The following is a 27,053-nucleotide window of genomic DNA, read 5'->3' as shown; positions in this document are numbered from 1 at the left end:
TCCTTTAATGTGGCCCACTGAGCACAGGTAAATATCACAATACACATACAGGTGACCTTCTACATTTCACTACAGAGCCAGTTTTTATGTTTGCTGTCACAGATGAAGTCATAAACACACGCTCACAGCTGGAGGCCAGTTTCTCCCACGTATCTTTTCCCAGCATCCCTTTCTCTTACACACAGAACACTTGGAAATGGCTGATAGTCAACAGAAGCTGAGACTGTTCTACTGCTCTTAACTCCGCAGCTCTTATTACCCTCTTTCTGGGCGCCGTGTATAGTTGTTATTCTCATTTCTGTGGGACATTGCTTCACAACAGTGGATGTTTTTTAGGTTCAGATTTCAGAGGATGTACTGTTTTCTTGCCCTGAGGGGTCTTCTCTGTCCTTGTCCTACTCTGCTGTTTTGCATCATCGGATCAGATTAGAGAACAAACCTCTGCTTTGCATTTTCATTTAATTTGTGTACATAAACTTTGTACAGGTGTGTATATTTGGTTATTGGTTAGTGTTCTAACCAATAACATATATATATATGATCAAACCCCCCCCATCTGTATTGTCTGTCAACCTTTAAGCCCCATGTATAGACCAACCAGAGTGAGCTTCTCCTCTTCATACAGTGCAGCAGATAATTAGAGGGGCTATGTTAAGGTCACACACACACACACACACACACACACATACACCTTCTGTAACTTAAGAAACATAAAGGCAAATGTTTATTTCTGAATGCGTCCTTCCACATTTATAACCTCCACCCTTGCTAAATGACTGTTTATGTGTATTGCAGCCTTCCACATGGCAATAACTGTACTTTTAGGGAATAAGTGTTTTTGATTCCTGTTGACTCTGTTATTGGCTTCTCAACGGCAGCCCCCACTGCAATTTTAACCAGATTGTTTCAATTATGGGATTATTCATATCAACAAGTTGAAGAGTGGTTGTTTGTCCCTGTGAACTGCTGGTTTAAGAGCGGACAGTTAAATTACATGACGTCTCATAGTAATTCACTCGGTGGGGATGGTCCTGCACACCCTCTTCAGTGCAGCAAGTATCCAATGGTTCGTATCAGTGTTTTGTTATTAGAAGAAAATATAAGATACATAAAATCTACATGTTCTGTGTTTTTTTTGCCAGGGTGTACTTTAAATTTAGGTACCTCGTCCCAGCTTAGATGAAATCTTTCTGGCCGAAATGTTTAAACAACTATAATAAACTGGATAGACTGTAATAACTTTGGTGATCCCTTAACTTTTATCTGCCTCCATCATCTGCTCAACATTTCAATTTGTTTTTTAACACTAATTTAAAGGGCTGCCTCTGAAAACTCAATGATTCGAATCACCAAGACCCTGAGTTGACTCCCATTCTGTCAGTCGACTGTCTCTCTTTTCTTTTTAAGCTGTGTCCTTGTACACCGAGCGACAGCATAGCAGGCTGTAAACTTTACACAACAAGTCTTAAAAAGCCCACAAACCTCAAAACTAATAGATGGAAACTTAAAAGAGTGATTGTTAAAAACAGTGCGCAGTGTGATGCTGCTTCAGTTCTGACTCAGTGAAGTCGGCTAAACCATTTTTGGACCAGACGGTGGGACAACCGCCCACATTGGAGAAGCAAGCTAATACTTGCCATTGTCCCTTGAAATATGACTTTAACGAATACAAAATATGCGGATACATTTTCTGTCTATCAGTTCATCGTTGCAGCTCTACATTATACCTAAACATCGCCACACTAGCATTGTTATATGGGTCTTGTTGGCAGCTAAATGTTAGTTATACATAGGGCTGGGTACCAATGCTTTTAGGGCACTGACCGAATTGTGTTGATACTTCAGAGTATAAAAAGATCTGTCATTGTCATTCGGTACCAAATTTCAATACCAATGGAGGAAAACTCATCAGCGTCCGTGCACCAATAAGCAGCAGTCTGTCTAACATTACACGTTGTAGAGGCGTGCAGGTAAAAGGCTGTACTTATTACTCTCTACATCTGAGATGCTACCAGGCTGGCTGGAATCCGTTTTTCGAGTAACTCTTTGATGAAACTGAAACTTTTTTCCCCTTGAGAGGATTCACACAGAGAAGTGTTAAACTACTCGTAGTCTTAGTTTGCCGGCGAAGGGTTAACCTCGGCCTGTTTGATGGGCCACCTTGCTAAATATAACCCCAGACCTCCTCCACATGGGCACGCTCAAGCCTTCCACTGCACTCCCTCTGTCAACACTCTGGCTCACACACTTTTTTTCCCCACAGCACACACACTCCAACAGGCTCATTTACAGTCTTGTCGTACTGCACCCGCTCACACACTCATGTCTCAACGCACCATTAATACTTTAGTGAGTGTGATTCTACTGAGGAGTCAGTTCATTCATGCGCACCACGCTAGGAGGCTTTGCATGCTATTTCTGTCTCATACTAAAACTAATTGGTGTTAGTTGAGCTCAACATTAGTTTTTGTTATACTGATGCTCAGAGTGAAGGAGATGCATTATTAATACAGAACCCAATTTTGAATTTCAAATATTTTTAAAAGGAAGCCTGCATTGTAAACTGGCGGTGAGGGGTTTGAAAGACGAGGGTGTTTAGGAGGCAGAGAGGGTCTAATTAAAGGACCATGTTGCATCATGGGAAATGTAGGATCCAATGTTTTTGGAGTTTACTGGGCAGAATATCTCAGCCTCTGATGTTTTAATTTTACCATTCTTTATCTTAATTTCACAATTATGAAAGCACTAAATTGCTTGAAAACACTGAAACATTGACTGGTATTCAGAACTCAGGAATATGTGTTGGTGGTGGAAAAAGTAGATTCACCTACATCCCGAGTTGTGATTGTTAGACTTTCGCTCTCTAACGGATGACTGGACCTAAACCATGTGTGCACACAGCTGCCAGAGCCCCTCGCTGTGGAAAGAATATGTGTTAGTGTTTTCATTGAGTCCATTCCTGAATTAATGTAATAAGATTTAATAACCTAATTATTTTTGCGTGAGATCAGATCAAAATGCATTTGAATGTCAGTACTAGTGCCATAATGGAGGCAGGTACTTTCTGGCCTCACAATGGCTAAAAAAAGCATCTTTTTTATTAAAAGGTGATCTAATGGACGATGATGAAAGCGAAGCTGTCTAATACCTCCTCTGCTCCCCTCTTTGTTTCTGCAGTAGGTGGAAATTGGCCCTCGTATTTGCAGCCCAGTTCTCATGCTGCACGACTGCTCTCTTCATTAAAAGGGAAGCCGCGTGCTCAAAGCTGCTTCAGATTATTACCATATGTCTGCAAAGCCCAGAGCTGAGCAGCAAACCAGCTCCCATCCTACCCTCTAATTTCTTATCCCAAAATTGGACATGTGGGTCGTTGTGTGTGACAACGTGCCTCCCTTCCCCCGGCCGGTGCAGTACATTCTCACAGTATTTCTTCTCCCATTTTAGATGCATAATAGCAGTGCATCAGCCTTTTAGCGACACCGGGGAAAATATTATGACTCAACTTGAGATATTTAACTGCATGTTGTTTTAACCCTTCAGTTAGTTTTGGAAGATATTAGAGAAGTAGAGCGCATTGTCCCAGATAAGGATCTTTATGAGGGGACTCCTTTTGGTCATTGCTGTTTCACATCTCCAAGAGGCCAATGTGTGCATTGTACCTCCACAGAAATAACTGAGCTCATTCACCACAGAGCTGGTGCATTCATAAAAAGGAATAAATCTGTCAAGAGACATAAAGGGCGCGGGCACTAATTAATGCAGAAAAATGTCAGCCTTTTACAGTTTGCGCAAAACATAAAGAAAGTCCACTCTGGATGTAGGAGGAGGTTTAAAAGAGATCTTTGTGTCACCCAGTCCAAAAGCCATTGGCCCAGATTGCCTGTCCCAGCATGCAACTCACCTCTGCATGAATACAACACTTGTCTGATGGTGTGGGCAGAAAGCCCCCCTATCGCCAGGAGATCCTACACAGGGCTTTAACATGAGCAGCTTGCCTCGCACACAAGTTTGGTACGGTTTGAGAAACTTTGCAATGGATAAAGCCGAGGCTCAGGGAAGGCGACAGCAGAGGACATTTTACTTGCTGGGGGAGATAAATTTGCAACACCTTTTAGCAGTTGGGCGCATGTAATTTAATCAGGAATAGCTCTGGTAAATGGATTAGAACAGGGCAGCATTTGGTGTTTGACAGCACTTAGTGGGTGGCTTTCAGTGGATGATTAGTGGAGAACTGAAATCTACAGAATCAACAGGATGAAGCATCAGAATTAAGGCCGAGAGGACATGTTTTCGTCTTTTGTAGTCATATCACCTGTTACCCACTTCAGACTTGCCCGTTAAAACCTGGATGGCAGCGTTAAAACCTATTCCAGGTTTAGAATCAATAATATGGTCCCCTGGAGATGTAATGGATTATACTTGAGGAAAGTCTGCTTGCTCACTTGGACCGGCCTTCAAGTAGAATCAGACTTGGACAGAAGGTTCAAAGCAAAGTGTTTTGAGGCTCAGCTGAATGAGGTAATTGTACAGGTGCTGGCAGTTGGCAGAGTTTAAAGTTGACTTTAGTTGAGTTGGGCTGGCAAGATTTATGTTTTAAAGATGATTATTGAGAAGGGTGTATTGATTGTCTGCAGAAGGTCAGATTATGATTACTTGTGGCGGGTCAGGGGGCTGCTTAGACATATCGGTTCCACAAGTAACACTGTGGGATGAGTTAGGTTTTAGGGTGATGATTTGAACAAATAGGTTAAGTATTCATTAGTTAGCTGGTTGAAGAACTCACAATGTTCCTGTACTGGAAGAAGCGCGGAGCCTATGAGCTGGAGGCGCTGCCCTCCTCTCTCACTCAAGTGGGAATAGAGCGCTACTCCTGGTCCTCATCCCTGGACGTCATCCATGATCTGTGTGGTAAGCTGTGGAACTAGGATGACCTGACTAAATGGTGGATTTATTTGTGTGTGTGTGTGTGTGTGTGTGTGTGTGTGTGTGTGTGTGTGTGTGTGTGTGTGTGTGTGTGTGTGTCTGTGTCTGTGTCTGTGTGTGTGTGTGTGTGTGTGTCTGTGTCTGTGTGTGTGTGTGTGTGTGTGTGTGTGTGTGTGTGTGTGTGTGTGTGTGTGTGTGTGTGTGTGTTTTCTCATAATAAAAGGGAAAGCTTGGCAATGGATTGGTTTTTGTTTATCAGTTTTAGCCTCAGATGCCACAAGTTGAATTTTAAAGGTTCTTTGGGAGAGTGAACAACAGATTTTAAACCAAACGGGAATAAATATGTTATAGGTAAGATATTTAAATGTACATGATAGGGGTTTTTTCTGAATGAACTAATCCTATTTCTCCCACAAGATTTTATTTTATTGACTCTGGTACACATACTGTGATGCTGGTATATCCACTTCCTGTATACATTCATAGTACTCATTATATACAATTATTTCTCCTCCTTTGTAAACATCACTGACCACATACCTGTAAATGGAATGAGCCTCAGCTTTGTGTTTACTGCTAATTAGAAAATAGTAGCTTGCCAACTCACTAAACTAAGATGATGAACATGATAAAAATGATACCATGCTTAACATTAGCATGTTAACATTGTCATTGTGAATATGTTAGCATGCAGAAGTTAGCATTTAGCTCAAGTAGAGTCACACAGAGCTGCCAGCGGGGCTGTAGCCTCCTCTGGTTTTCTCCTCTGGTCGGGAAGGAGTAACAAGCTGTAAACTTGGTTGAGTTTTACCTATGATATCATGTTGGAAATCTCTCTATTTATAACATGAACATTAGTCAGCATAACGGAAAAAGAAATATGTGTAGACCACTAACTCTCATCCTTATTCATCATGATGGGTGATACTGGTGATTTAACATGGACCCGACATGACTTCACATTGTTCTATGTAACCTTTGTGCAAGTAGATGATCTGGTTCACTTGTACTTTTGAGCTAAGGGTGTAAGCACCATCATGGAAAGGGTTTTTTTTTTTTTTTTTTTTTCCATTGCTGTGTTCTTCCGTGGAAAGCACTCAGTGACCTGGCATGAAGACAACCTCACATGAGAGAGAAGAGAGGGAAAGAGCGGATGAGACCGGCTCCACAGATGAAATATTTACCACTGAAGAAGTGCATAGCTGAACTGAAATGCTTCCCTGTCTCCTCTCAGTGCTTTTTTGACGTGGCACAGGGGCACTTGCTTTCCGCTGTGCCGCCCGATTTATGCCATTAGCGAAGGGGAAGTGATAACACAGGGCTGGGGAGGAATGTTCTTCATCCTCTCCTCTCTGCCAGCCAGACTCTTGGAAATCCGGCTACTTTCTGGTCAGCTTAAGGACGGTGCCTGCTGAGGCAGACCTGTTTGGCAGAGACCGAAAAGAGGAATGCCACAGAGGGAACAGTGAGGCTTTGATCCTTACCTTTTCACCATCTCTGTAATTAAGCCCCATGCAAGCCTCCACTGAATACATTTCCCTCACTCTGTTGGAGCGTCTGAGTTTAAAGATACTTTCCCTTTCTACAAAAACAGAATCAGTCCTCAGAATCAGTATTGTGAGAGTCACAGCTGCATTCCCAGTCATGTAGCACCATGAAACTGCAGTATGTCTGTGCTTAAGGTAATAATTTAAAATGTGCAGTTGTGTCCTTGTGAAGGATGAACAGCAAGGCCGGAGGTGTACAGACCTGTGAGTCCTCTGTACTTTCATTGTTCAGCTAGCAACTGATCTGTTTGCATGCTTTTTGTTCAGCATCATCAGCATTGACATGCCTAATACCATGCCTCACAAGCCAACACAATACAAACAATTAATCAAGATGTTGTTTCATAGAAACCAGGGTTTTGCTGCTTTCCTTTGTCATATGATAGTTTACATAATATCTTGTGGTTTTGAACTGTTGGTTCGATGAAACCATGATATCTTGTGTGAGTTGTGGGCTCACCAGTGTCTGCAACAGTTGGCGAGTTGGCTACAGGTTAGTGATGTGTTGTTTGTGAACGAGACGGCTCTTTTGAGTGAACGATGGGATCTGGCTCCCCCATGATAGCTTGTTTTTTCTTTTTATATAAATGACAAAACCAGACAAAATAACAGGATGATCCTAAAATGTAAAGTGCCTAAAGCAATAATTAAAACAATCCAAAAATGTCTCCAATGTCTCACTTTGGTAATAACATTAAGACCCAGGCATGGTGAGACTTTTGTATGTTGGACCAGTTGCCAACATCCACAGTTCAGTATAAATAAAATACATTTATAATACACTTATGATGTTTCTACATTATTCAAGGTTTTATACCAAGCATAATGTAAAATGATGGTATTCTGGAAATTGTAAGGTTTAGTATTAGTAATTTATAAGTAAAATTTAAAAAATAATTTAGTTAATATACTATGTGCACACATACCAATCAAAGGTCAAAATATTACTAAATTTGGCTGAGTTATAAAAGCTAGAAGAGTAAATCTGACTCAATAAAAAGAGACTTCCCATCACTACTACAGCTGCTTTTTCTTAGAGCCTGAGAATGATCACATTATCCCCAATAAGGTGTGACAGGTTGGGTTCCCACATTATTTGTTTCCCAAAAATCTCTTAAGAAAAGGGAAGACACCTGCATGCTGCTAAGTCTGGCAGACACCAGTTAAAGGAAACTGGGAGTCATACGCAAAATTCACACAAGGTGTCTTTGGGTTAGGAATAACGTGGATGGACGATTTAGATTTTAATCAAGAAAACGCAATTCGATAATTAAAATAATTGTTATTTGAAGACCTTGGTCATTTCACTGGCCATACAACAATATTTTTATTTGGATAAGTACGAATATGAGAAGATTTTTACAGTTATTTGTATTTTTCTTGCACATCATGTCAACAACACCAATAACATCAATACCATGTTAATTTTACACATTGTATTAACATTGATATGAAAAGTTGATCACCACCACAAGGGCTCACCAACAGCTACAAGCCTGCCTTTGGCCTGCATGTGGGCTGGGTGTTCACCGCTCGAGGAAAGCTTCTGATGAATTGTCCGTCATTGAACAAAATGAGGTTGTTTGGTGAGTCCTAATTTGGGTTTGAGTAGAATTTCAGTCCATGGCTTCATCCCAGCTCTAACCTCCTGCTGTACACTGCGTTCACCAGGCCAGTCCAAAATATCCCCAGTGTACAAGCACACACACTAGGCATTCCTCAGGTCATAGTCAGCCACGGGTTCCAGTAACATGCTCCTGTTTTGCTTGGAGTTTAGCGCCAATAAAGCCCATAAAAAGAATAGTCTGACACAAAAGGCCATGCTATTATATAATAATCAGCTTGTACTTGACAAATTACTGTACTTTCTGACATAAATGCCCTGAAAAATTCAAGATATGCAGATAATCCCCTCATGACCCCTCTTAAATATGGTGACAGGGTATTGAGTTTTCAGCTGATAGTCTACCTTCATGTAACAGCCATGTAGACCCCAGATACTTGGGGAAGCTGTATTTTTATAGCTGTCATTAAATAATAGCAAAATGTGTCAGCAGAATATATCTGTTATTTGTTGTTCTCCATCTTCTGAATTGGAAATTGGTGACTGCTCCTCCACTCCGCTCTGGAACAGTTTACACTTGTTGTCCTGCGGTTTTCAGTTTTATACATGGGGGGTGAGCTTGGGTTACTCAGATGTGGCAGAGGAGGGAGAAAGATGGAGGGAGGGGGGAAGTTAAGGGAGTGTGTGATGCACATGTGTGTGATTTAACCACTATGGGGGTAAAACAACATTAAGCAGGAGGGCTGCGTCCTGCCCCCGCTGCCACTGAACCCTCAGCATTAGAAACAGATGCAACCTGCTCGTGTTTTAACGTCTGCTCAGTTGGCCCGGACTCAGTCACCTGTAGAGGAATACTGTGGGGTTTCAGCAGTGAAGGTTCGGGTTGTTAGTCCCTGAACGGGGCCATTTAGGTGTCAGTGTTCACCAAGTGAGATTTTTTGTTTGAGAAGCAGTCTTAAACATAGAAAGCTTGTTGTGTAACTTTTCCAGAAAGCTATGAATAATCAAATCATATCCCTTCTTAAAACTACAGCTTGTTGTTTTTACCCTTTTGTGAACCTTGGACACAACTTTCCTAGCCGTTTCCAGTCTTTATGCTAAGCTAACTGACTTAAGAAAATGTTTAAAAAAAAGTTTTGCCGGGAAAATCTTTCTAGAGTAAAGTTGACACTTATTCTGGCCACAAGAGGCTGACGTGCACTAATGTCCTATGTTCTAATAAATAGGACTAAAAACATTCATGTTCACTATTAAAAAAAAATATTCTGGCATAATGTTATTTTTACACCTGTTCTCATAAACACAGGAGAGAAAACAATTTAGAAAATGAGCACCAGATCTTTTTCTCACTTGCTTCTCAGTCTCAGAGCTTCCGTAAAGCACTGGGCCAAATCGGAAAATTTGTTTCTATGAATCGGTTAATTAAAACTATTTAAATTCCACCAAAATTGCTGTAAATCATCGTTAGATCTAGACAATCAACTATTTGTTGTGATACTATATAATATAACAATACTACAGCATTTGCAGTCATTACCTTCACATCTATATTTATGTGAAATGTAATTGGGAGACAGTGGAAATGTAGTTTCTTGCTCGGGCCTGTTGATCTGTCCATCTATTAACCAGACCCTCCTGATGGGCCAAATATCCCTACCTGCCTTTCTTTCCTTACCTTCTCCTCTACTCATTCCACATTTATGTATTGTGGGGTCTCACTTGCCTGCCTGCCTGCTACGCTGCATGTGCTGATATGGCTATCTCTTCGCCAGGTTTCCCAGTCCGTATGCCATCCCGCCTGCCTGCCATCTGTGTTCGTCTCTCTGGAGTCTTCATAACTATCTCCTCCTGGCAGGGAGGTGCATGTCAAATTACATACAGGGTGGAAGGGCTCTGAACAACTTGAAGATGAGGAGAGTAGTCGAAGCCTGAGCAAACAAAAAGAATAATCTCTCCCCATGTGCCATGATGCGATCTCACCAAATAGAAGGCAGAGTGAAGCATTCTTAACATTCCTCATAAAAACGTGTGTAAGGCTTGCGACTAAACGTGTGCTCGGCTCGGCCTCGCCCCGCCTAAACATGGAGTTCTGGTGAGGCTCGGAGGGAGGCGGAGGTGTGAGAGGAGATGAAGAGTAAGGCATGATGCGGTGATGGAAGACCTGGTGGAACTTGTTTGGCAGTTTAATATTGGATTGCATCTCGGACCAAAAGAGTACAGATCTTTAAACTGAGCTCTGCACCTCAGTCTTTCTGGCACTTGTAGCACTTGATGTATGCAATTTACAATAAGTGGCAAATTTACTCAGAATCTAAAGGAATACTTGAAACAATGGTTACTTGTCTCATTTTTAGTAAGAAATTATCATGTACACTGACCCAGTCAGTGACATAATTTATAGATATATGTGTATATATAGACATATTTAATACATTAATTCATTATTCTCTAAATGAAAAAAGGAATGAAAGTGTCCCATAGCAATTTACCAGTACATGAGGTGACAGCTTCTAATTTCTTTTTTACGTGACCAGCAATGAATCTATATTAATATAAAATGGAGGAAAACACAATTCATCACATTTGAAAAGCTGTACACCACAAAGTTTTGGTGTTTCTTGCTTTGATAAATGACTTTGATACATGTTCAGTAGACTGATAGTTTCAGCACTGGAACACTTTTACATTTTCCCTCAGCTAAACAAGGAAGGAAAGTGCATCTTCAAGAAAAGAAAATACAAGAACCATGACTAATTTCCACTTTAAAACCATGTTCGTAGTTGCATTATGGTCACAGAATGAGGTAGCAGAGATTGACAAGCTGAAATACTTTGCACATCTTGCGTGTGTTCAAGTCTGCATTGTTTCGAACTGCTCTGGCTTATTTATTGGTGCCTAATGGGTCTTTGCCCCAGGCAGTGTCTCTTTGTGGTGAGCAAGCCAGCAGAGAGCAGTGTAGATGGGATGCTCCACTGTCTCTTTAGTGTGCAAGCTCATTGTCTGCTGTCACGTGTGTTTGTGTATAGTGTGTGCTTGTGTTTGCTTTTGGCTTAATCAGCAGTGCTGAGTTCAGGAATTCCAGTTCATCAGAGAGAGAAAGAGGGAGAGTCAGCAAGATATGAGCAAGTAGGAGAGAAGATGGGTCTTCAGCAGACAATGGATTTCACGATACAAAGTAAAGGTCAAGTAGTAAGAAGAGGGCTGAGAGTTTAAGGGGATAAGGAGAGGCTTGAGTAGCATTGAGGTTGTGGCTCGATTAGGGTAATCACTTTTTTAAAATCAAATTTGAATGAAAGAAAAGTGACGAGTCATGTAACCCCGGTTCATGTGTGTTGCCACCACTTGTTGTCATGATACGTTAAGAAGTTGCAGCAGAAAGCCTTCCCTTTAGAGACAATTTCTCCATCTATTGTGTCAAATCCAAAAAGGTTCCACACATGAATAGTTCAGAGGATGGTGACTGTAGAGCTTATATATGTAATTTTTAATTCTGACTGACCATTGCAAGTCAAATCTTTATACTTTCACATTTCAGTAGTTTTAATTTTGGATAAAAAGTTGGTTCTTTTGACTCTGGCTTGGTAAAGCACGAACATTTCTTTGAATGTCAGTCTTTGTGTTGAGTTTGAGCTCTTTAATCAGAATCAAATACTTTATTGATCCCCAGGGGGTAATTGGGTTAGGTTACCTGCAATAACTGATTTTGTGGCCACTTGGGGGCAGTGGACACAAACAAAATTGACATGTTATCACATTCTAAGTGAATATGGCAGTTGTTTATTTACACATAAAGCAGATACAGGGCAACATTAGCATGTATTTGTTTCTTTCCACCTGACGAATGTAAGTCATCTGTGAAGTCTCACTGTGGTAAAGGAAGTTCCGCCTCTTTGGGAAACACTCCATAAAACCCGGAGGCTCCCTCCGCAGCCTGCAGCTTGTAAACCCGAGGGGAGCCGTTAGCTTGAGGCCCGCTGGCAGAGGCCACGGTTAGAGCCGAGAGCGCGCACCACAGCAAAGACATAGAGGAGACCTTTTTTTACCCGGAAGGTGGTGAAAGTTTGACAAAATGCATTCTGCCTCAGTGGAATTGTTGAAAGGTGTTCAAAGGGGCTTTTCAGCCACGGTAGCGGGATGGCAGTGATGGTCGATCCACCACTTTGTTCCAGACTAAAATATATCTATATATAGCATCAGAATGACTGGCATGAGATTTGAGAGATTTGGTACAAAGATGCAGTCCACAGAGGACGGGTCCTACTGACTTTGGTTTTCTTCTAGCGCCACCAGCAGGTCAAGGTTTTTGCTTATTCTGTGAAGTATCTCAACATCAAGAATAAGCACGAAACTTTGTACAAATGTTAATGCCTCCCAGGTGATGAAGCCTTTTGATTTTGTTGATCCCCTGACATTGCCTTTAGTGCCACCTGCAGGTTGACATTTCTGGTATTTAGTGAAATGTGTTGACAACTATTAGATGCATTACAATGCTGTTTGGTACAGACATCCATGTTCTGCTCAGGATGAATTGTAATATCTTTAATGATCCTTTAACTTCACATATAGCACCTTCCTTAGATCAAAATGAGTCATTTCATGACAAATACTTGAAAAACTAAAGACTAAATACCCATCAGCCCCAGCCATACTTTGTGTTTAATGCTTATCATCAAATGTTAGCACTCTAAACAAAAAATACTGAACACAGTGAACATAACAGCATGTTCATGTCCATTGCAAGTTAGCAGTTGGCTCAAAGCACTGCGGTGCCTAAATACGGTCTTGCAGAGCTGCTAGCGTGGCTGTGAACTCCTAGTCTTGTTTTTACTCCCAATGAGCAAATTCATTGCAGACAGGTTGACCCTTCCCTTCCCAGTGGGGAAGCCACGGGCTCTGTGGTATGCACCAATTAGTGTTTTCCCTCTTCCCCACAAGCTCCCTTGACCTGTGAGCGTAGCTGTAGCCAAGTGGATGACTCAAGGTGACTTGGTTCTGTACGCCGGCTCAGAGAAGGGTCTCGGCTGTTGTACCATCGCTTTCATGGTGACAAATTATTGTTTGAAGTTGGCCTTAAAGTTCAGCCACTAAGTGACTTCATTTTCTAGCGGCGGCGCGTCTCCATTACTGATGATTCAGTGATGATATTACATGCGTGTCTCGTCCAAAAGAGGGAGAGTTGACATTACAGCGAGCAGGTTATCTGATCTTGCTGGAAAGGGTTTACTACAAAGTCCTGTCATGCTCAGAAACTAGAGACTTTTTGCAGCAAGCTCCATTACCGTCTGCCCCCCCCCCCTTCCCTGCTCTTACTTTCTCCTTCCTGCACGTGTATTCTCTGTTTTTCTCATTAGGCAGACAGATAAATATGGGTGTGCTCGGGTTCTCTGTTATGATATCTTTATCGTGTGTTTACTTGTAGAAGATGTAGAGGTAAACACTGCCTTTTATCATACCCTCCGTGCAGCGTTGGCCAACTAGTCAAGTAGATTTTAGAGGTTTATTTGACAATGGTGATTTGTTATGGCAGAGTACAGCGAGCTTACCCACGATGAGTGCACTTTTGTACAAAAACCAGAATGGGGCTTCCTCTCATTTGCTCCATTTTCTTCCTGTCTCCTTGGTCGTCATTCATTTCTCTCTGATCTCCTCCCAACAACACACCCAGCCCTCTTCCCTCTGTTTACCTTTCCTTCAAGCAATCTCTTCAACCAGAGTTCTTTTTTACATTTACTTACATGGTTTCTTTGTCCTCTATTACTGTGTGAGAGTGTTGCTCGTACTCGTAGTCACTCTACCTCCTCCTTTCTCACTCCGTCCTTATATAAACACATTCAGGGACTTCAGTCTTTGTGTCTACAATACGTTCTTACAGCTTTACCAAGAAGGGTGTGTTAATGGATGTGTTGCTGACAGGGTGGCTGGTTTGGTGTTTTAGTGATAAAGAGAGATGTCACATTGACGTGTGTGTTCTGTTTCAGATGAGAAGCCCGTCCAGGAGGAGGACTGGGTAGTGTGCCAGCACCCTGAGTGTCCTGAGCGCCGGAGGGCCTCTAAGGTAAGACCCTTAATCCTGCCAAGAAGGTCTGTGCAGGGACAGATTTCACCCAGGTAGCTCACCTGGTGTCACTGCAGTGGCCATGGGTTTGACTCTGACCTGTGGCCATTTTTCACCTCTCTTACCCCCCCCTTTCCTGTCACTCTTGAGCTGTCAATTAGAGACAGTAAAAGGCCAAAAAAATATTAAAAAAACAAAACAAAAAAACAAGTGCAACAGTCAGTAGGAATCCCTAAAGGAGTAGTTTGACATTTTTGGGTAAATTTGCTTATTTGCTTTCTGTGTGTGGAAATATTTCCCCAAAATGTCGAACTATTCCTTTAAGTTAGAAAGTAGTCTTTCTTCTGACAAATCAGCCCAGTCATAGACCCAAAATATTGAATTCTGATAGTTGTGATCACTTGTTTTTTGTCACTATCTGCCAGCATTTGGACAGTAGAGAGATGAGAGTGAACGAGGGCACAGAGAAAAAGATGGGAAATTACATGTAACAAGGTTCCCGGCCGGACGTCGTGATTGGAGACACGTTTGTGTTCAAGTGACGAAAACCTCCAGCACCCATAGCAATTAGGATTTTCATCCATCTGAACACTAGAGCAAATTGTGCGACGTCGTTATAGAGTCACAAAGTCTGCAGAGACAGGTCGGGGTGGTTGAATGGGTTAACGAAACGTCAGAGTTTGCCACGGTACACTTCTGTTCGTTTCCTGTGTCCTACCGACAGGCAACGTTGGTTTCTTTTCTCCATGACCACAATCGTTCCCAAATCTTTACCAAGTAGTTATTATTGCAACCATGATGACAAACGTCCCTGACCTGAACCAAGTAGTTATTTCAACCCAAACCATGATCTTTCCTTAACCCTAACCAAGTCGGTTATTTTGTGCCTAAAACTAACCAAACTTTAACCTTAAAATGCTTTCTTTTTCTTTTTTTTGCAACAATGATTTGAATATATCGGATCAGCAAACACTTATACGTGTCGCTTTGAGAGCAATTACATACATCGTAGTAATTTGGAGGACTTGTTGTGCTATCAAGTGGCCAGCGCCTCACACCCTTAAGCCACCAGGACAGTGGTGTCCCCTTAGAAAATGCCCATATGGGGTTGCTGAAAATCTTGGGGTTGCACATTAAAACCAAAACCCGCTGGAGGGTTTGGAGTATTACACGGTCAAAAGCAACTGGCTGGCTATGCATTTACTATTTTCACATTAACAGTTATTAAAAATATATATTATACTTAAATGAATAGTAGCTAATGTAAAATATCAGATACAAGCATATTATGTGACTAGCACGGGGTATTAGTAGGGGGGTCATGACTGCCTCTTGGTGGCGCTACTGCACCAGGACATCTCAGAAAGTGTTGCCTAAACAAGAACTAAAAATAAAACAGCTTTAAAATGAAGATGCACACACCCTGACTTTGTCCCTATAACTCCTGTGATAGCTTATAAGCGTTTTAACCCTTGTTGGATGCACCCCAGAAGTTACTGCATCTCTCCTGTGTCGCATTACAACACAGCGGAGGTGCAGCAGCGAGTGGCAAAGCGGCTTTTCTTCTTTTAGGTGTTAAAAGGGGCGTGCGTGTCGGGTCTCTGTGTCTGGCCACTAGACTGTGAAATGAATTATTCCTTTGAAGCCACTGGTTTCTGAAAATGGGAGTCTGGCCAGAAGACCAAGGGAAACCGACATAGTGTCTGGTCTGTCTGTCTGTCTACTGTTTTGGTTTGTCTGCCACTAGAGCCGAACATTAGACGGATTTTCCCATTGAATCAAGATGTCCCTTGCTGTCCTCATTGCGGAAACCATGGAAAAGGAAGATGACAGAGAGAAAAAGATGGTGAAGTCAGTCAGCACGTGGAGAGAGAGATGGTTATATATAGTTTTTTCTCCATGGCAACCGAGAATAATAAAGTGAGGGAAGAAGAGAGAGCTGAAAGAGCTGAACCTGAATTATTCCTGCTGCCTTTTTTTCTGCTCCACACATTATTGTGTCTCCCAATCCCACTTTTCCCAGTCCTGTTTTTTATAGTCTTTTTTTTTTTAAAGATGTGTTTGCAGAGTTGTGAATGAGGCAGAAGGTGAGTTCATGTGCTGTGTTTTAAAGTATGTGGATGCATTTGTGTTGATATGAGCTGCTGTTGCACAGGGGGGAGGCAGTGTGGGACAAAGCATGTCTGACGCCACTGGTCTCCTTGGTCAGGGTTGATGTTATTATGTAAGGAGATTAGGGAAAGACTTGGCCCAGTGTGGACTGTGGATGGGCAGAGAGGAGGAGGAGGGGAGCAGGTTGACAGCAGATACAGTGTGCAAAAAAGACAAAGATGACCAGAGAATCAGTCTTTACCTACAAGGTAACAATTTAAACGATAATTTAATCTGATTTAGCAGCATTACAGTAATTTAACATATGTTTATTATGTTTTCTGCCACTTAGGGACAGCAAAACAAGCTGTAAGCACAACATTGACATATTATCACCTTATAAAGTTGATATGGTGAATTTGTTAGCAAATATTTGTCAATTTACACATAAAGCCTAACATAATCATAAATTTGGTGTCGCGTTTGGACAGCTGATGAATTTAAGTCCAACATTCCCTCTGCTTGTAGCTGGCTCTTTAGCTGCTACATGTTCCACTATGTCCACCAGCTGGTCACTAACTTGGTCTGTCTGCTGTTTGGTGCTGGACAGGCAGCGTACAGCGGCTTTATTAGAGCTTTTTCCTGAAAACGTTGCACACCACAAAAGCCAAACAATGAGCTGAAAGACACTATAAAGCTCTATAAAGCTGAGGGGAACTGTAGTGTCGGGTGATAATAAGTGACCCCTTTCACATACAAGTATTTGTTTGTTCCATTGTCAATATAATATATTTATTATAGCAGCTTTAAACATTTTACCAAACTAATTGAAAGAAATATAGATTTTCAGGTGTACTTCTACATCTACATTTAATGTCTTAAGACAAAACTTCCAGTGGTGATGAATACTTTTTTATAGGCACTGTATTCTTAAGGATTAAGGAACCTAATAATGTCTAAAGTCAGACAGTCAAAAACGTGGTCAGTAAGCAGTGAGTAAAAGGAATTCCATTTTAAGATTTATCAGTTGGCTTTCAGTCTTTCAATGATTACAACATGATGCATCAGTCATTTTATAAACACTTAGTCTTCATTGCTAGAACAGAAAGCAACGATCTTTCCGTCCCAGTAAAGAGGAGATAACCCGAGATGTCACAATTCCTAATATTTCTTGCAATTTTAATACTGTGAGGTGTGAATAACAACGGTGAGAAGGTGAGTCATTATAGTTTGGGCATTTCTGGATCTGACGATGTATTTCTCATCTGGCTCAATGCTGTATGAATGTTGCTCAAGACTTATTCATGCATTGCCTGTAACAAACTTTAAACAGCAGGGGGCAATGTCATGGCTACCCTGACCTACAGGGGCTCAGTCTGTTGCTTATCCTCCTCTAGAGCTCACTCACTCTGCGTTTGGTCCACAAGTGAGGAGACATTTCTAAGAAGAGTGAGAACATAAATACATCCCTTGACTTTAGCCCACTCCACCCACTAAACAGATTTAGACGCATCAAAGAAGGCATTTTACTCAGAAATAAAAAAAAAGAAACATTCAACTTTTATATTTCACTTTTAAGAGTTTTTTTTAAAAAAGTACTACTCTTTGATATGCCGGCGGCTTGGCAACAGGACACAGAGCAGGCACAAACACAGACAGACAGACAGAGCGAGGGAATCTTAGGCCTGGTCCTGCGCTGCATTTAAACCATTTTATTCCCAGACAGGCCTGCCTTTGGTCTCCTACTGCCATATATCAGCTCCCGACGGGGCTGCGTCTCTTCCAGTCACAGCATGACTGGCCTGGAACTGAATGAGTTCACCTGCACCATAATTTACTGAAATCACACCAGGTGTCAGCCTCTGTACTTGTGCTGCCATAGCTCAGCGCTGTCACCACATTACACAACAGCACTCAAAGGCTACTAGAAGGCTTTTAAAGGGCCCGACACATGTGTTTCCAAGAGGGCTTGCTGGTGTATTTAGATGCTTTGCTGTGGGTTTCTGCAAGCCAGTGGGATTTAAGATCAGCCTGCAGGTGTCCGACTGGAAGATGACGTTCAATCCAGAGTTAGTTCTTTGCCGAGTTGGTGGGATTCATTTCAGATTACGCTGGTTAGCGTTCAATGCTAGTCTGAGCTTGTTCTCTGGATTCAGACTCCCACATAGAAGGGTTTATTATCCCTGATCGCTTGCCACCCCCTCCCACCTCTTAGCTTCAATCCCCGTCTCCTTCATTTCATCCGCTCACTCAGCTTCGACAAGGCAGGACCAGACAAGACTACTCGCAAGGTGTGGGTCGCCTTGGCAACGGGCCCCTCCCAGTCCAAACAGCTGGAGGCACAGGGATAATGTGGAGAGAGAGTCCAGGGTTTGACAGAGACCGAAAGGATGAGAAAAAGTTTCGGCTTGCTTTCACTTTGGGCTTCCTCTCTTCCTGTAAGCGCAGTTCCATTCGCCTGTAATTCCAAAAAAAAGTCAAAAAACAGTTTTTACACCCTGACTCACTAAAGTTGACTAATCGATACAAACAAAAGAAGATAGAAACTGACTGGCGAATGTGACTTGTCACTCCAGCTTTCGCTCTATTGAAGAGATGGAAAAAAAGCGGCAGATGAAAAATCAAAGCAAACAGATCTGTGTGGACCAGTGAGACTGTAACGCTCTCAAATTAATACACAAAACAAACAATATCGACATCATGTTTTCTACATGGTTTTCTAATGTCGGAGGTTTGACTAGTGCTCTTTTAATATGCTATCTTGTTGCTCTTCCTCTGTGGTTCGGTGGCACCTGACTGGAGAATTCGCTGTTTATCTCAGTATTATCTATTAATAGTATTATCTAGTGGATGGAAACATCATTTTCTTTGGCAGATTTTCTGGGAATTCTGATAGATTTCTATGGAAACCAGACTTTTGTGTGTCTTATGCCGTTGCCTCATTGCTCACCCACATTGTGTTTATGGTTGGCTTCCAGTCCCTCATTTTTTCTCTTTATGTGCTTCTCTTGTGTTCACATTCAGTCCCATATTATGAGTAATCTTTTGCTGATGTTTGAGGGGAAGTAGCTAATATCATATTAGTCAGACAAGTAAAGACATACTCCTGTGATGTATCTCACACAGAATCACCTTATTACTAGTGGTTGAATCATTTAACCTTTAGCTAAAAGCCAAATTAGATTTTCTTTTCACGCATATTTTTGCTTTTTTCCCCCACAAGTACAGACACAGTGACTCAACTGACTTAGTGCTCTCTGTTCCACTGACCTGCTTGGCTAAAAAACCTTAACCTAACTGACACTGACAGCGAGCTGCTAAGTAAACACTCTGATTGGGCCGGATGCCCACTTTCTGTATGTGTCAACGGGCTGAGGGGTGCTGAAGGTATTAGGTGGCATTTACTGGTAGAGCTGGATTAAGTTCTGGGTGTCATGCAGTTACACTAACACCCTCCCGATTGTAGTCCCTCCTTCAGCCTGCAGGGATTCACTTCTCCTGCAAGATGGGAGCAGTCAGTCTCTCAGCATGTATGGCCTGTACAACAATTTAAAACAGCTGCGTGTATCCTCTTAGTTTACCTGCCTCTCTTCCACAACTTACATCTTCTTTTGAGGAATATTCTGCTAATGTTTAAAGAAGTCCTGGTGGGCAGACCTGCCATGCATTTTATGGCTATACTCAATGAGTTATGTTTCTTTCTTCCTAGGTTTCCTTTTTTTTGCTTTTTTCTCTGCATGCATATGTTTCCATCCTCTTCAAAAGTAAGCTGTCACAGTTGATTTATTTCAGAACAGAAAAATACAGTATGTTCATCAGCTTTGCTTGATTGCTACCCATATGTACTTCTCACAGCTTGTATTGTACTTGAGTGACTGCAGTCTACAGTTTTTTAATTGGTTTTCTGGGAAAAAATGTAAAAGGATGTGACCTCAGCTATAACTGTAAAGTTCTTGGAAAGTTTACTTTATGAAGTAATGCAAACCCCACAAATGGAAATAGTCTGCAGTGTTCTGATGACTCTGGAGTCATTTAGACATCAGGGGAGCCGAGGAAAAGTTACCTAATCGCTTTTCAACAGGAAACTGACCGTCGAGATACTCTGGTGTTAATTTGTTTATGAAGGGAAGGGTGAGCGTGCATGTGTGCTTTTTTCAAGCGTTTCATTCCCTGCTTCACATTCCCAAATGTTCACATACAGCAGCTCATTTGTTGTTTGTTTTTTTGCTGCCAGACTGAGTAGAAGTTGGGGGTTCATTATTTTTGTGGTTGTTGTTACTAAAACGTCTTCATGCAGGGTTCTTCTGGAAAGGAAGCAGCTGTAAGATCAAATTATGGAAGCATACAGTCAATTACTGTGCGACAAAGGTAGCTTTATGCTAATATTTGTTCAGGTACCAGTGTCAGACAGTAGGCTGTTCATCAGCCTGTGGATATTTTCCTGGCTGCCTGCCGGTGAGACTCGCTGCTGCAGTTGAGTTAATAGTTAGACCTACTTGTGTGCATGTCGGTGTTAATCATTGTTTTGTGTATAGTGATTTGAATATTTAATCGTCCCCAATTTTCATATTCCATCTATACGTATTGGTAGATTTTCATTTATTTACTTGAGAAAAAACACTTGGGCTGTGTATTGGCAAACATTTGGCGATACGAATCACGATACATGTATCTTGTGATATATTGGGATTTCTTTTAAAAAGAAATTGTCATAGTATAAAAAAGACACCACCAAATGCATAAATGCTCTTTTTGTGCAATGATTAAACCAAACTGTGAATCTGCAGCCGTGCTAGCAGCCCTGTAAGGCTGTACTTAGACACAGTGGTTCTTTGAGCTAAATGGTAATGTTAGCATGCTCTCATGCTCACAATGACAATGATAACATGCTTTTGTTTAATAGGTAAAATAGTTAGAGTGTTTACCATTCACCAGCAAGGGAGGGTGAAGTAATCAGTTCTACGACTATGATCAGTGTGAGTTTAGAGTAGGTTGACTTGTCCACACCCATTCATGAGACATCTTGTAAATAATTTCACTACATAGGAAAACTGTATTGATCATCAATCTTGCCTAAGGATAACTTTTGTATTGTGTGCCAGCTGGTCTTGGTAAACTACACACGTCAGCTGACGATAACCAAACTTTTTCTTGTTAAGTTTACGTAGCAGGATAAATCCCGTCAAAGACAGACGTCTTGCCTGTGTTCAGTCATTCCTCCTCAATGCCAGGCCAGCAGGCCACAACAGGCTGGCAGCTCCCTCTTGTACAGGAACAAAAGGACGTCACCTGTGCACCAGAGTGTCTTCAGGCCCGCTGTGCTTTTCCATCCCTATGGGACATGATAGTCCATAAGGAGCTGATGACCCTGAACAGTGACTCATTTGATATCAGTCCTGATTCACTCTTACTGGAATATGAATGATAGGAAGATTGTCATTCTTTGTTTATTAACTTGGAAACAATTACGGATTCGGATTAATTGCTTTTGACCGAATCAAAAAAACAAAAAAAAGACTTCACTTTTAAGAGAGGGAATTACACAATCTCCATCTTACAAATAAAATTTTTATTAAAATGCAGCAAAAGGCAGTGTGACTGACAGTGTCAGCGTATGCTAGCAGACTTTAAACTATAGAGATTGCTTTGTAACTAACATCAGTAAACCAGTTTGCTGACTGTATGACTCTTTACTTTGCCACTACATTTCAGCAAACATATTTCTTGTTTCCTGCTTGTGGTCCACTTCCTCTCTCACTCAGTCAGGTATAAGCTGTAAACCTAAGATTAACATATTACCATTATTCCAGTCCAGTATTCACTGTCTCTACCAACTCCTGCCTCTCTCTGTCTGTGTTTCTATCAACTTTCTTCAGCAGTAAGTTTTATAAAGTTGCCCCAAAAGCACAACTCGCGTTTGAGATTTTTTCACACACGATTCCCTTTTTAACAACAGCAGGTGAGTCGCGTGTGGAGGAGGCTCATTGTTAATGACGTATGAAAACGATCGAAACCATTTTGGTTACCGAATGACATTGGCTCCAGCTGATGTGTTTACTGCTGTCCACTCAGTTTATCACAGCTTTTTGGCTGAAAACACCTGGCAGGTGTGGCTGTAAATGACGCTCATGAGAGAGTAAATCACAAAAGTAAAGTTGTAAAAGCAAAAACAATTCGCTGAAAGATGTTAAACTGCGGAATCGGGTGTTGATTCTCTTTGGGTTCGTCACTATAAGTGATTCTTTTTACATTACACAGTCCTTTCATCCACTTTTAATGTAGTAATATTGATTTAGAGCAACTGTAAAGCAACTGGCTGAAGAGAATTATGGGAAATTAGAAGAAATTCAATGTGACATCATCCTGTAATTGCTAGTTGTGGCTACAATGGCCTGTTCAGCAAATGTTACATAATCTGGCTTTGAAGTCTATTCATCAGTTGTGTATATAAAAACCTAACTTATCTTACTTTATTGTAAGATGTCCCACTGAGCTCAAGATCAAATAATGACCCAAAAATAATGATGTAACTCCACTGAAATGTGGAAAGAGGGGATGTCGAACCATCGTGGTTTAGTGGAAAGAAAATCCGTTTGACGGGGCATCCAGCAATAACAAATGATCTGGACACTAACTTATGTGTGTCCATCCATACAATGTCTCGTCAAACACTATAGGTGGGGGTGGGATGTACCACTGACGCCAGTTCAACCCCCCAGGAGCATCCCAGTCAGGAAGCGGCGTCGCAGCAGACAGGGGAATAACAGGAAGAGGGTACCTGACTGACGCTCCAATGGAAACGACCTTGTATGGGCCGACCAATATAGCCGGGGTTCAAAGACTTAAGAGAAGGCCCCCAGTGAGGCAATGGATTGAGAAAACAACCCCCCTAAATCCCTCGCATGCGAAGACTCTTCTCATGGCAAGCCCCACTAATTGTTGGTTTGCTCTGAGTGTTTTGAGAATGTAAACAACCACTCCTTAATGAAATGCTGTGAGAATGGCAGCCTGCACAGCTTAGTTAGAGAGGCGATAATAAGCTTTGAAAAATCTCCAATTCAGAACGTGTTATTATGGCTGTGGAAGCACTTGCTCTCTAAATCACTCTTAAGTGAAGCCAGCCACGAAACTCTGGAACTTCCAGCAGCAGCCTCACGGGTGAAATATTTGGCTTTAATCCTTTTTCTTTTCTCTACACTTCTTTTTCTCACACCGACTTGCTCATCCTTGTTATCTTCATGCTCACAATTCCCTTTGTTTTTCCCCCTTATTTAACCGCTCCCCTTGAAGACTTGAAAGAATTCAGAGCTTATGGTTATTGAGGGGTTAATGCCAAGGTCAGGCATCAAGGAAAGGTCACTTGTGTTGAGCCCCCCACCCCCGGCCCATCTCTGTCTGCAACAATGCCACTGGGGTCTAATCCTTCAGGGTAATTGCGTCGCTGCTGTCCCCTCTTTTAAACATAGCCTCCCCTAATTAAGGCTGACAGTGGGGGGTAGCGGGGCAGACATGGATTCAACAGGTCGCCTTGTTTTGAAGACACAAGACAAGGAGAGGCGGGGTCCGGGGCATTAAAACCTACCCGCTCCCTCAGCCCGTTCACCTCTCCACTTCGCCTACTACAAACATGTAGCCCCCAGCCTCAGGGGTTTGGATTGTTTTTGCGAGCCAGCTAATTGCAGGGGATTTAAACACGGTTCATCTCGGATTAACCTGAATGACGAAAGAACAGAGTAGTGGGCTGAGTGTTTGTGGTCAGCGCAACAGAGTGTAACAGGACATTAGGCTATAAATCATACTTAACTCTTACACCACACACCCACACAACGCTGTACTCTCCCACACACACACCACACCGTACTCAGGCTGTAACTAACGATTATTTTCGTTTTAGATTTATGTGACAGTTGTTTTCTTGATTAATTGATTATATGTTACCAAGAGCCTTGACATCAGGGGCCAGATGTATAGATGGTTTGTAGGCACAAAAAACACGCGTACGTCTTTTACCCCCCCCGCACACATAAAATGGTATTTATAAAAGAAAGAATGTGCGCACCTCCCGCATACTTCAGACCAGGTGTACACACAGTTTTCAAGAGATAACTGCGGGTGAAATGATGATGTGGACATGAGATGGAAGTTGAGAGATGTTTGTTACACAGCGGTCTGTAAAATGTTACTCGGAGGCGCATTTATAAACTTAATTTCTAAATGTTTTATGAGTGAATAAATTGTATCATTCTTTTTATTAACAATCGCCATCATTTCCTGTCAATTACCTTTCATTTGATCCTGAATTGTGAATCACTTTATGAAGTCTGTTTCAATATGAACTGTATATATGAATCATTGATTATCCTTCTGACATTTAATAATATCCCTGCGATGGTTTATGTTTATAGGAACATGTGATGAGTTAGTTGTACGGGTGTTATAAATCACCGAAGCCGTGCGTAATGACAGCTGTCCAGGTACTGTTGGGAAACCTCACCAAATGCGACTCGATCATTTTTTCATCCATATTTGTGGGAGTGGAAATGAAGCTCGTGCCTGCGCTTATATTTCCATAATGATTGAGATTTAGGAACAGAATTTGGCATACGTGTGGGTTTACAAATCTATGGAGCCCCTAAAGGGACATGGGAAAAAAATTAAAAATTAAACGTTTCTCGTGCTCATGAGATACAGGCGCAGCCTTAAGCCGGACACTCAGTTTCCTCCTTTTGAGAAAATAACAAAAAATCCGCCTTTTGACACATTACCTTGTTAGTTTAATACTTATTGGCTAAAAATGTGTGTCAAAACAAGTAATTTCATTGGTGTCACAACCTATCAACACATTTTCTTAAAAGGACAAATGAGTGTCCGGCTTAAGGCTGCGCCTGTATCTCGTGAGCACGAGAAACGTCTCATTTTTTCCCCCCCATGTCCCTCTAGGGGCTCCGTACAGATCTGATGAAAAGAATGCGATTAATAGATTACCAACATAGTTTCTGATTAAATATCTTTTGATCCACGAATCAGTTAATCGACTATTGGTTACAGATAAACACTGGCTTTCTGTTAGAAATGCAGAGTCTCTCCAAGGGCTTGATGATGTCACTGTGACATCATCAGGGTTATTTTTGTCCCGTCTCTTATCTCTGAAAAGTAACTATGACAAGTAAATGGACTTTTTTGGGGGGAAAAGGACTTCCCCTTTTAAAAAGAATGACTTGTTTTAGTCATTCTTTGAATAAATAGATTTTCAAATTTATTGCAGATTAATATTCTGATATTCTAATCTGTTAATTTACTAATTGTTTCACCATCACACAACACCAAAGGCATTTATTTCAGAATGAAATATCAGGTCTTTTTTTTAATTTTGTTTTAAATGAAAATATGAAAAGAAAGTTTTGTTTCTTATACATTTTTTAATTCAAAACTGATCCGGACATCGAACGTGGGCTCATAAATGTGTTTACGATCATGTTTCTGTGTTGATTGTGTTTGACCAGATTTACTTCCCACTCTGCCCCCTGGTCAGAAACCCGACTGAACTCATTTAACCTCTGTTCACCTCAGGGTCAAAGTTCAAATGAAGCACTAAATCAGCCAGGAGAAGGAAAAAAATGTGACAATGGGTCACTGAATTCGAGCTGGAGTTGCATCAGGATCAGCTGAACGCATCTACAACTTTTCTTCAGATGGAAAACTTTGCAATAATTCTCCAGAGAAAAGAGATCAGTTTCAGTGGGAGTTTACATGAGTCAGCCAGGATGAGTGTGAGCTTGTGGGGGTGTGATTGAAAAGGTGGGCGGGGTTATTTTCCCATCTGTGTGTGTATGTTTGTGTGCGTCTGTGTGTCTTCTCAGTAGACTGCTGTAGTAAACAGAGTGAGCCTCTCAGATCTGTCACACTTCTTCGATCCCACCGAGTCTGTCAGATTAACTCCGTCTGGTGTTTTCACCCTGAAGTTCGGGATTATTTTAGGCACACACTGACGCACTCGTCTGAGGGACTACAGAGCAAGTTCGATCTGATTTGGGACTAAAACTTTCACCACCTGCTGTCTATTGGACGTTGGAGATATTGATTGGTCCTTCCTGGGAAGTGGAGTTTTTCTATGGTGGGTAAATATAATGTGAAGACCAGGCTTTCTTTTGGATTCTAGTGTGATATTAACAAATATATTGTGTGCTGAGAGGGATTGCATCTACAAACACTCTGCATTAGTGTTGTGTTGTTGCAGTCTTCATTCATTCTCTGTAAATGCAAAAGATTGCGAACTAAAGTAGAAATACACCAGACGATGCTGATTATTTTATCAATTAATCGATAAATATATCAGAAAACTGTGAAAAAGGCTTCAAGGTGATGTTATCAGATACCTTTTGTTGTTCAACAATCCAAAAACCCTAAAATATTGACTTGAATATCTTGTAAGACATGGAAAAGCAGCAAATTTTACCAGTTCAGAATGACTAATGAATTTTATTAATTGTTTAGTACAGATCTTCATTGGCTGGTTGTGTTTTTGGTGAAATACCTGTCTTTTCTTGTCTTTCTGTGAGTGTGAGGCTGTGAAGGTGTAGTACACGTTCACTCAGATCTGTGCAGACAAGCACTTAAAGTCACTTTTTCCTCCTATGTCTGCATATTTCACATCTGCTTCTTATATCAACAGCCCAGTGTACCCCCTGGCACCCACCCGCCTTCTCTCCTTTCCATATTCCTTTAAACCAAATTGGAAGTGGTTTCCAAACAATCAATTTCCATGTCCTATTTGGAGCAGCTTGTGACAAAACCGGTGTTCTAATTTAACTTGGAATACCCTGTTCCTTTTTTTTTTCCTCTCACTTCCTCCTTTTTTGGTCTTGTTCACCGC

General features: G+C 41.5%; 1 protein-coding gene across 2 annotated transcripts in view; it reads left to right on the top strand.

Annotated features, from left to right (window-relative positions):
• The window catches only part of plekhg5b (pleckstrin homology domain containing, family G (with RhoGef domain) member 5b), a 70,507-nt gene that overhangs the window by 4,069 nt on the left and 39,385 nt on the right, over positions 1 to 27,053 (top strand). Inside the window, exon 2 of one of the 2 annotated variants that reach the window (XM_051424185.1) lies at positions 14,013 to 14,089. In XM_051424185.1, coding sequence (XP_051280145.1) covers positions 14,013 to 14,089 — 77 coding nt within the window. Of the gene's footprint in view, positions 1 to 14,012; positions 14,090 to 26,032; positions 26,295 to 27,053 lie in introns of those variants that run through there. The other variant, XM_051424188.1, reaches the window with a different exon arrangement.

The sequence above is a fragment of the Dicentrarchus labrax genome, unplaced genomic scaffold, assembly GCF_905237075.1.
Source record: "Dicentrarchus labrax unplaced genomic scaffold, dlabrax2021, whole genome shotgun sequence".
NCBI classification, from domain to species: Eukaryota; Metazoa; Chordata; class Actinopteri; family Moronidae; genus Dicentrarchus; species Dicentrarchus labrax.
Note: the sequence above shows the minus strand (reverse complement) of the source record. Positions and strands in the feature narration are given on the sequence as shown.